Below are 14,697 nucleotides of genomic sequence, written 5' to 3'. Positions count from 1 at the left end.
ATGTGTGTGTGTGTGCGTGTGTGTGTGTGTTACCATCGGGCTCGTGAGGCGAACTGCCGCAGCCGAGTCTCATGACGATGGGGGCAAAAGCGAGGCGTCCCTCCACGCTGTGCTTCCTGATGCTCTCCAGGATGTTGAGAGGGAAGTGGATGTGCAGATCACACAGGAACACGATGCTGTGACTATCCTGCAGGAGGAAACACACACGCATGTACACTTTCATTGCATGTTTTAAAAAAAATTAAAAAAAAAAAAAATCTTTTAATCTCTCCCGTGTCAAGAGGAAAGAGTGTGTGAATGTTCCGTTTGAGGAGTCTGTGCATGAGCTGGAGCAGATTTGTGCGAACGCCAGCCGATGTTCACACTCGCCTAATACGGGCTTTAAAGGATTAAAGAAAGGGGAGAAGACTGGGCTCAGCTTCACTCCCAGAGCCTGCAGGTCACTCAGACATGAGTGACAGCCCTGTCATCCCTCCATGACAGCACTGACACTCAACTGACGGATCAACGTCTGTCCAAATTTCCAGCCTCTCCACGCCCCCCTGTGGGTGGTGTTTGTGTGTGTGTGTGTGTGATAAAGAAGACAGCCAGAAAGTGGCATAAGGGCACTCACACACACACACACACACACACAAATAACCTGTGAGAGGGAACGGATGTGACAGCTACGGCATACACACGACAGAAGAAATGCGGCGAACTGTCTAAGCGATTCCCCGTCGCCCACAGCTGAGCTCTGCGGGAGAGGACGGGAGGAAGCAGGAGGAGGCGTGGTGGCGAGGGCGAGATCCGCTGCCCCGTGACAGACCGGCCGAGCGGTGATGTATTCATTATGCATGAGTGTTCTTTCTGTCCGTCCGTCAGCCAGTAAAGGTCGCCCGGCCAGTGTGAGCGGCTGACCTTCAATGAGCTGGCTTTTTCCCTGCCAGCTCACATATTGTCGTCGTGTCTCTGTGTGTTTGTTGCTCTGACCTCAATAGTGTCCACTCCGATCTGCAGTCCTGCTGAGCGCTCAAAGTTCCCCTCTCTCCTGAGGTACTCATATCTGTTGGGCAAAAACATACACACACATCACTTGGAAGCCTTTGAATTAAGTCATTATGCATTAATGACTGTGTCTCACACACACACCTGGGCACGCTGCTCTCTCTAAGCGCCTGCTCCACGTCCATGTCTTCACTCTCAAAGTCGACAATGATGATGCTGAAGTTGTCGTCCTTCGTCTGCCGGTGAAGATTCTCCATGTCAGAGATGAACTGCTGTACCCAGCGAGCCTGGTTCTTCACTGATGGACGGTTAGATAGATAGATAGATAGATAGATAGATAGATAGATAGATAGATAGATAGATAGATAGATAGATAGATAGATACTTTATTGATCCCGGAGGAAATTCAAGCATCCAGTAGCAATAACAAACACTGAACATACATTGTACATACATACAATATCAAAGAAACAGTAGAAATAAAAATATGGAATAAAAAATGTTATAAAAAACAAAGTTAGCAACAAAGGGCAAAGTCAGACAAAAAGTTAGGAGAACAAAAAACAAAAAAATTCAAAGAGATTCTTCTTCTGAATTTTTCCTTTTCATGTCACAAGGAGTAGCATTGCATCATCGAGTGGCAGTCTCTGATGCTTTCACTTAGTTTGCTAACGTGCGAAGCTGCTGTCAAACTGGAGGTAACCGTATTAATCACCGGAGCTTCCACTCTTGAGATTTCAAGCACTTAAGATACATAAATATTCACTGTCAGTATGGTAAATACCTTCATGATGCTGAGCACAGCTACTACTGATGGAGCGCTAGCTTGAGTGAGAGTACAGTCATTCAGTAGATCAGCATCAGTAAACGTGAGTGTTGTCTCCAACTAAATCTTACCCAACAACTCTTAGCCTGATGCTAAATGTTGTTCTGTTGATTCGATCCAGATAAGTGCAGTCTGGCAGCTGTATTGGCTCATTGATCCACTTCGCCAGAGGACAATTAAAAGGGTGTCACTGCTGACCGATCAGGAGTAAAGCTGCTGTCAGCGTTATTTTCATATGAAAATAAGTGTTTAATAGCTCTATGTATTCCAACAGAGATCACTGTGTATCATAGAGGTTTCGGTCTGTAACCCACATCTCTCCTCATGCGGTAAAAAGAGAAAAGACATTTGAAGGAACCCCTGCCCACTTTATCCGATCCGGACAGAGAATTCCATAAAGAGGCGGTCCTGTCTGCTCACAAATGGGCCAAGAGCGGGACGATCACGATTTACAGGCAACAGCGTAACAGGCACAGCTACCAACACAGCACTCCTGGTGACAGCTTAAACTACCAAACATGCCACAAGAAAAGAACGAGGCAAAGAGAGCTGCCTCCAACAAAGTGACTGGAAGTTAGCCAACATGACAACAATGTGCCCAGCAGCTCGAATTTGTCAAGGTTAAAAGATTTGTATGCAAAGTATCTGAATCAGAGTCCGGTCTATGTGCTGAGTTTTCTCTGGATGAGTAAAAAATTAAAGTTGAATTAAGTGAGTTTTAATCAACATTATGTAGAAATTGGCATTTTTTGGTCATCGCTGTCATAAATACAGATCCCAGGTCTGTAACAATTCATTGGAGGTGATGAAAGTGCTGACTACAAACAAAACTCATTACATTACATCATTACAACATAACAATGCTGCATAATGTTGCTTTAATATTCGGTTCTATACAGTTTATTCAGTTTTGAATGTTAGGAATTTTCCCCTTTCTGACTGACCTGGCACCACAAAGTGCACCATGACATCCTTCCTCCACTGCAGCATGACCGGCTGGCAGAGCAGAGGCTTAGCATACGCCGTGCTCCAGGGGGTCGCTCCAGGCCGGGCGGGTGACCTGGTGGGGGGAGGGTGTGGTGGCGTAGCGAGGCTGGACGTGGCGGCGGAGGGGGCCGAAGCCGGCGCCGAGGCCGGGGCAGAGTCAGTGTTCTCCAGGCTCTCCTCTCCTTGCCTGCTGCGGTGGAGCAGCAGGTAAATGTATTCCGACAGACGCACCACGCTGCGGCCTCTCTCCATCAGCTCCAGCTCCACCAGGTAACGGTTCCCTCTCGCTGAGTCGCGGCGCTTCTCAACGTTGATGATTCGCAGAAGGGTGTAGATCCTGGGGCACAGGCAGGGAAAAGAAAGGGTTAAGAAAATTCAGGTTTGTCTACGGCAGTGTGAACGAAAGGGAGATGATGTTAACATATAACAACATTTTTTCTGGATTCATTATCCGTTAGTTTGCTGGCAGACTACTTCAAAAATGCGGCTACTCATTATTTTTGGTGCGGTGAAGTCAGCATGCTGTGATGTGAGGGGAAAATGAAAACAGAGGAAAGTTAATGGTCACGCTGCTTCACACAAATAACATCATGGTTTGTAAGCGCCGCTGCAGAAAATGGTAATCAGCATTTAGAGGACTGCTAACATGGAGTCAAAGCACCAGGGCATGACCAATATGTTCCCACTGAAATGACTTCTTGTTTTACATAACGGTTTGCGTGAGAGGCCACATTTGAACTTCCGAGGTTGCAAGAAAACATAAGCTCTCTTTTAGCCTCGGATCAGCCTCACTCCCTTCCTTCCTCTTTCTTTATCCTTACCCTCCGTTGCGTTCGTTGAGCTTCTCCATGTACTGGGCCAGCACGTCCACCACCTCGCTCTCCGCCAGCTGGAGGTTGCCGGACACGTTGCAGCGCAGGTCGTTCCAGTCGGAGCGCAGCAGCTCGAAGTCCATCGGATTGACTGAGAAGGTCCTCTGCCAGTTGATGCTCTCCTCCGCCCAGCCCGGCCTGGCCTCCACCTCTTCGTAACTGTAGTCCGACAACTCTCCCTCCTCTGGTTCTGGCTCAGGATCAGGGTCGGGATTTGAGCGGTTAGTATCGTGGTTGAGGTCTGGTGGGTTGGGGTCTGGGTCTGGCTGCTGTTGGGACTCTGTGATCTCTGAAGTCCTGAGGTAAGAGGTGACCCGTGTTTGACCTTGGAGCGTGTGTTCTGTGGTGTTGGACCTTGGCAGGGTAACCAGAGGCAGAGGGGGGTCTTGATGATGGGAGCGTGGGCTTAACGTGTCTCCTTTGCTGAGCAGGTCAGCAGGAGTAGTCTTTAAATCCTGGTGCTCTCCTTTCCTCTTGTTTTTCTCTGGTGGTTTCACGGCCCTGTTGGCAGACTTATGCACACTTTCATTTTGTATGTTGACGCTTCCGTTGTGAGGATACGTCTTTCCTTCTTTTGTAGGCGGGTTGGGCCAGAGTTGAGGCGCACTAACAAGACTTTTACCTCCTCTTATGCCACCCCCAGCATGTCCTTTAGCGCCCAGGTTGACCAGCCTCGTGGTCTTTCCTGTTTGGTACAGAAAAACCCCTGGGAAAACCTCTCTAGGGTGGCGAGACGCCCTCTCCTCCCTCCTCTCCCGTCGCTGCTCCCTCTCCCTCTCCCTGTCCCTCTCCCTCTCTTTGGCAGGTCGAGGCCTGGTGATGTAGATCTTGTTCTCCTCCCTCTTTTCCTTCTTGTTGCCAGCAGGCTTGTTGATGGGGTTGTTGCTATGGGCGGAGTTGCTGAGTATCTGCTTGGCTCGGCTGGCGAGGGCAGAGAGAGAGGACTTCTGTGGGAAGAGGAGTGAAGACTTGCTCAGTTTAGGCGGAGTCTCGGCTCCCTTCTCTCCTCCCCCTCCTTCTGCACCACCACCGCCACCACCTGTTCCCACTCCTTTCCTGCCAGGGACTGACTCTGGAGGGCCGGTGTGGATCCAAGACAAGGAGCGGCCCCGGACCACGCTGTCCATGTCGGCCTGAAGCCCCCGGGGCTGTGGCTCTTCAAGTCTCTCCCCGGCGTCCTGCCTCATGTTCCGTCTCGTATGATCTCTCCCCCAGTCTCTGTCCACATCCCTGGCCATCTGTCCATCTCTTGGAGGAAAGTGTCTCCTTTCTCTGCGCCGTATGATACTGTCAACTGCTCCCTCCTCCTCCTCCTCCTCGTCAGGGTCTTCCTCCTCTTCTTCCCCTTCCCTGCCAGCTGGTGTGGGCCTGGGCTTCGAGTGCTGGTGGGAGGGGTTGGAGGTGTGGCTGGTCTGGCTGGGATGAGATGGCTTCTTGGGCGGCTGCGTGCCGACGATCTCCGCCTCGTCCTCCGTATCCACCACCTCCTCTTCCTCGAGGAAATCTGGAGACACAAAGGAGACACGAGGTTCGAGGAACGAGCTCACATGTGTGTAAATATGCGTGCATGTGTGTGTGTGTTTGTTCGTTAATAGTTACCATCTGGGTTGGGGAAGAAGAACGGTCTGTCATCTTCCTCCTCATCCATCTTCATATATTTGTAGAAACCAAACCTGGCAGACGCAGACGCACACAAACACACACACACACACACACACACACACACACACACACACACACACACACACACGACCGCATGCATTAACAGAAGGCTGAGGTTTCAATGTGCCTGGCAGAATAATAAACTTAATCTCTCGGTGAGAGGTCGCATGAATCACTGCCATTAAATTCAGACTCCAAAAGTTAGTCTGCATAATCAGTGTACTCGTTCATAACCCACGAGACAGAGACAAATGTTCCCCAAACTCCCCAAAGCGATAAAAGCAATATTGCCCTTACTTCTCCAAGTAGATGGGGGACTCTCTGTAGAAACACTTGTTCTCCCGCTCCATGTGGGTGAGGCGTGTAAAGTCGTTGGGGTAAACGAAGGAGAGATACACCTGAGAAAAAACGTTAAACGTCAATCAAAAATCCAACAGATGAAGAGATTTAACTTCATTTAGCAGATTTCATTTCACTTCAACAGCACGATGCTGGATGTCCTTGTGGTTATTCCTGTCAAATCAGACATGGACTTTTTGTTTTAATGACATAAAGATACCACAGCTGATGTCTGCCGCAGTGTGTTGGTGCATTTATTTGTTTTGTCTGTAAATTCAGTTGTCTGCTGTGGTTCAACAATCACATTGTACATATTGTTATCATAATATTGTTTTCAATTCTCTATTTATGCTTCTCGACTTTCAGTGCTCGCTTTCATCTTTCTTTCTATTTTCTAGCGCTATTATTGTTATGCACCAGCATACCGAGGCAGAGTCCGTCGTGTGTGTGTAAAACAACAGCAAACTCGAGGCAGTGAAACTGTGATGATTCTCACTTCCAGCTCATCGCTTGTGTTTGCAGCTGCAGTAACACGTGGCGTCCTGAAGGGGGGAGCAGCGCTCAACACTCACTGCTTCCTACTTCCTTTGTGTGTTTTAAAGGGATGCATGAGGAGCTAATGTTCAGATCAGCACTCAATTAGCTTCTGTATCATGATGTTTTCTGTCTGGTTGACTTGAACATCAAGCTGACACTTTCTGTTCATGTCATGTGTACAATAATTTATAAGGCTTTATACCACTCTGTATAAATCTTGATATTCATGAATGACAACTTAAAACAAGGCCTCTAAAGTTTTATGAGTTGTGGACAAAATGTCTTACATTAAGCCCCCTGCTTCACACACTAACTGTAAATGTCTTTAATAATGCTATTTCAGATGTCAGGTTGGAGATCTAATTCACCAGATGGGTCACAAACAAAAGAGAATGACAGCTTGAGTTTACCCCAAACTAACAATTAGTCCGAGATGCTGTTGTGTTGATATCAAAGACACCAACAGAGCAACACGGTACAAGAACTGAGCACAGCAGATACCTTGGACAGGTCGGACCAACGTGTTTAACTAGATATCTTACAGAAATAAACAAGTCTGACAATTTCACATCTCAACAATGCAAATCAATCGCCAGCTTTCAACTTTCTAGCCACACAGAGAACTGCTCCAATATATAATAGCAGATTATAAATTCTGCATAAAAATCACGAGAAACCTCCGATGCACTCTCTTTTAAACTATTAAAATGCATTATTTATCATGCCACGGTTCTGTTAGTTCTCTACAACAACTAAACGTTTAAAGAGTTGTCTTGTGATTTTAAAGTCAGTTGTATCTTTATCTAAAGAGCCCCTCTAATAAACTGAACTTGCTCCTTATTTAATCATAAATCTAATGTTTCTGAACTGCAATAACATCGCTCATAAAATCTCACATGACTTTTGTGAGCTTTAAGTAAAGTAACAGTTGTATGAGACTATTAGCAACTGTATGATACAATAACACAGTAATAATGAGGACTATGATCTGTAACTGTGAGACAAAAATAAATGAACAGTGAGTATCAAAGCCCCGACAATTCCTTTATTCTTCAAAACACACAACCGCACAGTTTAATTGAATCAGACAGAGCATTATAAACCTGTTAAGTGCAGTTTATTGTCTGATCATTGTGCCTATAATGTATTATAGATACGACCTTCACAGAAAGTGTTACTAATCACTGTCACACTCATGCAAAAACATCATCACACACCCCGAGTGGAAGGTTTTTTTTTTGTGATCCAGCGGGAAGGTGATGTTAAAGGTGACTTACAAACTGCAGGCCCTGGTATCTGGCGATGGGAAAGTCTTTGACTACGTATGTTGGAGAGTAGAGGCACGCCGGAAGAACGTTTTCCAGTCGGGAGGGGTCGATCATAGGAGCTGAGGAAAGGAGGAGACGGAGAGAATAAATATTTGAGGTCGAGTATGAACAAATACGAGAGTTCAGCTTTAAATAAACACGGGAGTCTGAAAGGCTGGGAGATGATCGGGCCAAAAGGGAAACCCAGGAAAATATGGAGCCCAGACAGCCAGGTAGAAACGACACGTCTGAATGTAGCTTAAAGTGACAACCTGAGTCAGACAGTCAATCAGTCAGTTGAGGGAAAATGATAGCAGGATAGCAGAGATGAGGACAGGAAAAGGGGGACAGCCTGAAAATGATGACTGGCAGATTTACTGCTGTAGAAGGTGTCCCTGGGGTCCGGCTTCAGCATATCCGCTCCGTGCTGCATGCTGCCGCCTCCCTCCAGACCCTGAGGCGGAGACACCTCTGGGAGACGGATGTGACTGGCCAAGGTCTGGGGTACGTGATCCACACTGTTCATCTTTAGATTGGACTCGTCTGGAAAGAAAAAAAAAAAAATTCAGGCATGGTAAGAGAGTGAGGCGGAGGAGATGGATCATTATTAGACTCCCTGTTTTTATTATCTTGGTAACAGACACATCTAAAGTTAGCTGTTGGAAGCAGAACATTAATGCACATTATTTTTTTGTCGCGGCCCTCGTAAATCTTTTTTTTACCGTCCGTGAAAAGGTGAAGAATGAGGGGAGAAAAAAAGAGAGGCAGAAGGGAAAGGAAACAAAGGAAGAGGAGGATGAGGAGGAGAGCGAGAGGCAGAAGCTGAAGGTAAAAGGATGAGAGCAAAAAAAAAGTAGGACGAAAACAAAAACAGAGCAGAGCCAAGTCATAATTATACCAATCGATAGCAGGGAGGGAGGAGAGAGCATGTGTGATTAATGGCATGTCAGGAGCCAAGGCCTGATGGGAGAAATGCTTTATAATTAACAGGGTGGTCAGCATCATTTTTATACCCAGGAGGGGTGGAGCGCTCAGATCTGATGTGTGTGTGTGTGTGTGTTTGTGTGCAGAGACTACACAGAGAGAGAGAGACTCCCTCTCTTTCAAACAACAAGACATCTGTTGATCACAAAAACTGATGGGGGGGCGTCACGATTTTGATACTGAATTGAAAATCAATCAAAATGAGCCAATTCAAATCAGTTTAGACAATCAAATTCAAGTGCAGGATTGAAACAGAGTCCAGCAAGTGCTTGATGGTGTTCTGTCTGAAATCTATGTCGCCTCGGATACGTCATGGTGCGTTCAAGTGCACATCATAAAAATTGTAAACAACATTTGTCAGGGCAGAAATTCTAATGCTGTGTCTGCATCCTTCAGAGGAGCATTTGAAGGCCAATTACGTCACTGGGCAGTGTGAAAGGCTGTTCCAATCTGAAGGCTCCTCCAGATGCTCCTTCTTTTCCCTGTTTTTGGAGGACGCAGCACTACTATCCTTCGTGGCCTCACATATCCCAAGATTCTTTGCGTGCACGAAAAAGAAGAAAGAGAAAATGGCGACATCGCGCGGCGTAGATCGTCACTTTCACAGGCCTGGGCGGCAGAAATCGTGACGTAAGTGTAAAACATCTGGTGACGCAACTAGGAAATGCTCCAAAGGCTAGACCGTCCCATTTAACAACGGCTGACGCAGTTAACAAGGTCTCTGAAGGACTCGCCTCCGAAGACCACAAAGACCGGGTCCTTCAGAGGATGCAGACCCTGAACTGAGACACAGCTAGCATCTACCAATGGCAGAGCTGTCAGTGCTGAAAAGAAATTAAAATAGTTAGCCAAATAGTTTTTTTTACCTTAAAATTATAAGTCAAACTGAATCGTGCATTTAAGGAATCGTGACATTCCTACTAACTAATTTTCTGTTACTATAAACCCTCAAAACAAGCGAACAAACAAAACAATTTAACTCTCCTTGTCTTTTCTTGTTGTTAATTTCCAGCATGCTGCACCGATGCAGCTTGATTACAATAAAATATGGCATTATTTCAGTATTTAACAGATACCCTCGTCCATGCTGTTGATTGAATTTCCTGCTCTCTGTAGTAAATGTCAGAGCGTGTGTGTGTGATGGTGTAAAATCCATTAACAGCCACCATCTGGGTTGCCCTTTGATGTGGATTCTCAGTGATTGTGATCACACCAATGAGGAGCTGTATTCAGCTTGAAACCACAAGAAAAAAAAAACCAAAACACTTTGGAGGTGTAGTGAACGCCCTGCGAATGAAAATGTTTTACAATTCACTACAGGGAATTATCACATCATAAATTATCATCATGTTTGTTATAAAAAAAAAACATGAGAATACACGTATATTTTAGTCTTTTTTTTTAGCCAACAGGATTTTTTGACCTTGAAGATCAACAGTCAGATAACAATTCACTCTCCCAGTTTGTCGAAAGTCTTTCCTGGTTTTCCAGAGACTGAATGTGAGCTGGAAAAACATATTTCTCTCATCTTTACATGTGCATACATGTTCCAGTATTTGAACCCTCTGACCCTGGTTTCCTGCTCTGCCACCCATCTCTGCGCCTCTGGCTACAGATCTGAGAGAGTCGAGTTGCTGAGAGCGTGACACGCAGGGCGGAGTAGGGATGGATGGGTGGAGAAAGAGACAGATGAGGAGATGGTAACGCTTCAGTCCAAGAATGTGACCTCATATACGGCACAGAGGGCCTCCTTCTTCATTGACGTTCATAATCAAGAAGGCATACGATGCTCAGAAAAAACCTGCAGCGGCTCTGCCCAAAAATGACACCACGTCATTTTCCGTGCAGCCGGCATTTTCCCTTGTTAACAATACCGTGACACGCTGCTATTCTGGGAGCTTATAGAGGTTAGACGTCTACTCAGGAGCTCGTGCTCTTATCTCTGCTACAAATGGCTCCTATGGAGAAGGAAATAGAGCAACTATTAGATCTTGTATCTTCTCTTTTCCTCACACAGATATAGACATGCCGCGCTGTCAAAGCCACAATCTGCAGCTGCGATGAAAAAAACAACAACACGAGGGGGAAGTGTCGATCGCGAGTTTGTCTGAGGGACAAGCGAGAAGCACGCCGCGGTTCAAATAAGGCTGATTCTGTGACATTAAACCGCTGATCGATACGAGGCCAGACTAATGAATTTGTTTTTTATAGCATCATTTCCTCCCTCGATTTGGCGACTGCCAACTTAAGCAGAACGACTAGAAACAGGAAAGGGGAAGAAAGTTTAACGTTCATCTTGAATGTCATCATGACATTTATTATGTTTTCAGGACAAGATGACAGAAAAAGCGTTCTGTGCAACGTGTCATCAGGCGGGAACAGCACTTACCTGTGTACAGGGAGATGTAGGCCGAGTCTATCACTTCGTACTTCAGACCAGGGAGGAATGGACGCCACTGTGAGCGAAAAAGAAGGAGAAGACTTTAAATGCCAACATGTCGGAAGTACCGAGGTGAGCAGAAATCGTCCATCACTGTTCGTGGATTCAACTGTGACACTCTCTGTGTTATTGATCCGAGAGGCACCACAGGATCGATCGGATGCTGGGGGTTTTTGTATAAACACACTTAACCAGAGGAAGAGATGAGGAAACGGGGGGGAGAATGTGTGGCGCATGGACAGACAACGAGACATGTGAGGAAGGAAAGGGGGAAATCAGCAGAACAATTCTTTTTTTTTTTTAGAAAATAGACTGCGAGAGCGAGAAAAAGAGCCGTGGGATCTGTAACAGGGAGGTGTAAACAGGAAGATCCACTAATGACCTGAAAACAGACACAGGGATGGAGAGAGGTATAAAGAGAGCGGGAGAGAGAGAAGCTACAATTCTTTTAAATAGATTTCACAATTACCACGTCACTTCTGGTTACCGCAGATATAATCACAGGAGACAGGTCATTTTCCAGCCCTCGGGGTGGAGAATACAAATATAAACAGCCTCCTCGGGCTCATGCAAATGCCTCCACAAGTGCATGCACAACACACACGCTCGCATTTCACTGTTTCAGATTCTGTTGCAATCTGCATTTCGTCATCCGCTGATTGCGACACCGATTGCCCGATATGCAAAACCCCCAACAACTGTTTTCGTATCGTATCTGTGCTGTGTGCTACGCCTTCACGCCCGCATGCCGACGCATTAACACAGGCGCACACGCACCCAAACAAGTGCACGTACAAAAAGAACAACAAACAAGGACACAGGGCGACATCATGCTGAGTGGCAGTGGGGGGCGGCTCAGCGGGCCACCCAAGGATTCAGCGCTGTGTCATTACCACGCGGTGATTGTACTCAAGGTCATGTCAGCAGGCTGTCACAGCCCGACTAAAGGACGGACATAAAAGTGGAGGCCACATGTGAGCTGTAACTTCAGAAGTTTAGCTCCTCTCCTGGCCGCGTGGATTCTCTGACTAATTCCTAAAAATGTCCGGGTGTGTTTTCAAATAGGTGTTTGCATGTTTTGCACCTTGAGTGTAGACACAGTATTTGTTGTGTGTGTGTGTGTGTGTGTGTGTGAATGCGGGTGTGTGCTCCGTGTTTATGGGTGCGTCCGCTGTGAAATAGTGTTGACAGGAAGCAGCGGGGAGAACGCGGAGGCCTGCTCGCTGGCCCCACAAGTTCAGCAGAGAGGAAAGAAAATCAATATCCGAGAAGGGAAATAATAAAAAAAGTACCAATCGCAGAGCAAAATGGCAACAGGCGGGCCGGCAGGGTTGTTTCATCACGTTTCATCATGCGCGGACCGCCCTGTGACATACCAGCTTTTCGCATTGTTTCCATTCAGCTGGCCAAAAAGTGGGAGTTGCTTTGCTGCCCAGCTGGAGCGACACACACACGGTATTTTCAGTAGCGAACACAGGTAGTCTGCCTCTGCTCCCATCATGCACAGGTTGTTTTTTTCATCCCTCAATGATTAGGGGCTTTACTGCTTCCCAGAGAGCTCACTGCTAGCTGCTGCTGTTGTGTTTGTTCATTGCCTTCAATTCAATTGGCGTCTCCGAAGCCTCGGGCACTATGTTGATATGAAGCTGTTTTGTTAGTGTGACACATAAGAGGCGCAGACGTAAATGAAACCAACTGACCTTTTCCAAGTTTCCGTTAAAATTAAAAAAAAAAAAAAAATCAATTCAGATTTGAGCTCCCAATAAGATTAACAGTAAGTAAACACTTCCATTTAGTGTGGCCACAGTCCTGAGTTTTCTAGGGAATACATAATTGTTTGTCAGCAGCATCTGAACGCTCTAATTGGAATATCAAGGCCTTCCAATACACGATCCCCTAATAAATGATGAGAGGATACCGCAGGGACGGAGAGGAGAGGAAAAAAGATATGTCCTTCAATCCAGCAGCATTCAACTGGACAAAGACTGTCCAGCTGTTGTCCATTTGTTGAGAAAGGTTTACTGAGTGCTCTCTATCTTTTTTCCTCTCTCTTTCACTGTGTGTTCCTCACACACACACACACACACACACACACACACACACACACACACACACACACACACACACACACACCTGGCTTTGAGCCCAAATTGGTAGAGTGGTAAACAGAGAGAAGTCGGTGGCAGAGTGGAGAGCGGAACAAGACAGATGTTAACAAGCCTGACAACAGGTGCCTGAGGGATAAAGGCAGGAAGAGGTCGGGATTACAATGTTTTCTTTTTTTTTTTTCTTTTCCATTTCAATTTTATTCATACAGGGCAGGTTGGGCGAGCTCGTATCCAGAACAGCAACCTCTTTACAGTCATGGTGATTTATTTCAGGGCAGGACCAGATGGATAATGTCTGACAGCAATCAAGGTCACTGTGGGATGAATCAGGTTTGAAGGCCGTGACAGGTGACTTTGGCTATTCAGCCGCCATTGTTGTCCAAAAGCACATGAGCCGCGCTGTTGCACATGTTCCTTCACACCATAACGAAGGTAAGTCACGCTGATGTTCATGAATCCACAACTGAAAATAGTCCTCAACAAATTCATCATCTTACTTTTTACATTTTTAACAAACCTTTCTGTTAAAATCTATGTCGTTGTGAACAAGCTTGAAAACTTCGTCTTCAGCTGCAGTGAATGAGGTTGAGCAACCAAATGCAACATGATATGTTTGATTTATTGATGGATTGATGATCCAAGTTGTCCAAGTTGAGCTGCGACATGAAGGATCTTAAGTAGCGGGCCGAGGTTAGACAGATAGGGATAACAGAGTGTTCAATTTAATCTCAGGAAGGCTTTTTTGTTTGGTATCTTTGTCTCCTTTATTAACTATTCAGAGTCATGATTTATTTACGGGGAGCTGATGGAGAAAAAAAATGGGGAAAAAAAGACAACGACACACAAGAGAGTGAGAGAAAACTCTTCCACATCCCCCCAAAAAACGCTTTGGGGCTTGGCGTTGAGAGTCTTGCAGAGTTTGCCAGAGTTCTACCACCTTTGTTTCGTTGCCACCTTTGGTTGAAAAATCCAACAAAGCCAGTATAACTGCTGTTTCTTTAAACAAGCTGCTGCTTCGATGCACTTTTATCGAGCGTATGCAGGTCACCCGCTGCAGCGTGTGGAGGCGGCAGGGGGAATGACATTCACAACTTGTGCGAGATCAACGTAATCAGTTACTTGCAGTTATTATTGGGGCCAACAAAAGTGTGTTTGTAATTAAAGCTGGTTCAGTCTAAGAGGTAAATAGGTGCACAGACTCCATCCGCTCCAGTGTCAAAACTATTTTAGAAACAACAAGCTCGTGATGTGCATCTGTGAGCGCAGCAGTTTAAGAGAGTTCACATTCAGTCCACTTAATATCGAGACCACTACTTCACAGCTGAGGTACAAAACAATCACAAGATACAAATAGACTGGAACTTGTTACTGGGGTGAGGGAAATGGACAGAGTTTTCATTATTGCCAGGAGAATTAATAACAAGCTTTCCTCCCCCCAACATTCACTGAGCGATCACTAATTTTGGGGTTGAATGGAAGGCAGAATAAATTCTCCTGTTGACTTGTCGTTGTGCGTCTGTTGCCAGACAACTGTTGGGCCATAGAAACTGTGACCTCATTGATAATGACACGTTGCTAACAAGCCAAGAATTATGTCTTGTAGTTGAAGTGCAAGGAATGCAAAGTGACAGCTAACAAGCTAATGAGA

The 14,697-nt window shown here is 45.9% G+C and overlaps 1 protein-coding gene across 1 annotated transcript in view; it reads right to left on the bottom strand.

Moving 5' to 3' along the window:
• Positions 1–14,697, bottom strand: part of b4galnt4a (beta-1,4-N-acetyl-galactosaminyl transferase 4a) — a 140,188-nt gene that overhangs the window by 3,458 nt on the left and 122,033 nt on the right. The window contains exons 9-18 of the mRNA XM_037108267.1: positions 10,891–10,957; positions 7,896–8,060; positions 7,488–7,597; positions 5,632–5,732; positions 5,272–5,345; positions 3,622–5,176; positions 2,758–3,137; positions 1,132–1,285; positions 973–1,045; positions 34–187 (exon numbers count right to left, since the gene is read on the bottom strand). Coding sequence (XP_036964162.1) covers positions 34–187; positions 973–1,045; positions 1,132–1,285; positions 2,758–3,137; positions 3,622–5,176; positions 5,272–5,345; positions 5,632–5,732; positions 7,488–7,597; positions 7,896–8,060; positions 10,891–10,957 — 2,833 coding nt within the window. The remainder of the gene's footprint in view (positions 1–33; positions 188–972; positions 1,046–1,131; positions 1,286–2,757; positions 3,138–3,621; positions 5,177–5,271; positions 5,346–5,631; positions 5,733–7,487; positions 7,598–7,895; positions 8,061–10,890; positions 10,958–14,697) is intronic.

This window comes from Acanthopagrus latus, chromosome 8 (genome assembly GCF_904848185.1).
Source record: "Acanthopagrus latus isolate v.2019 chromosome 8, fAcaLat1.1, whole genome shotgun sequence".
NCBI lineage: Eukaryota > Metazoa > Chordata > Actinopteri > Spariformes > Sparidae > Acanthopagrus > Acanthopagrus latus.
This window is presented reverse-complemented; position numbering and strand designations above follow the sequence as displayed.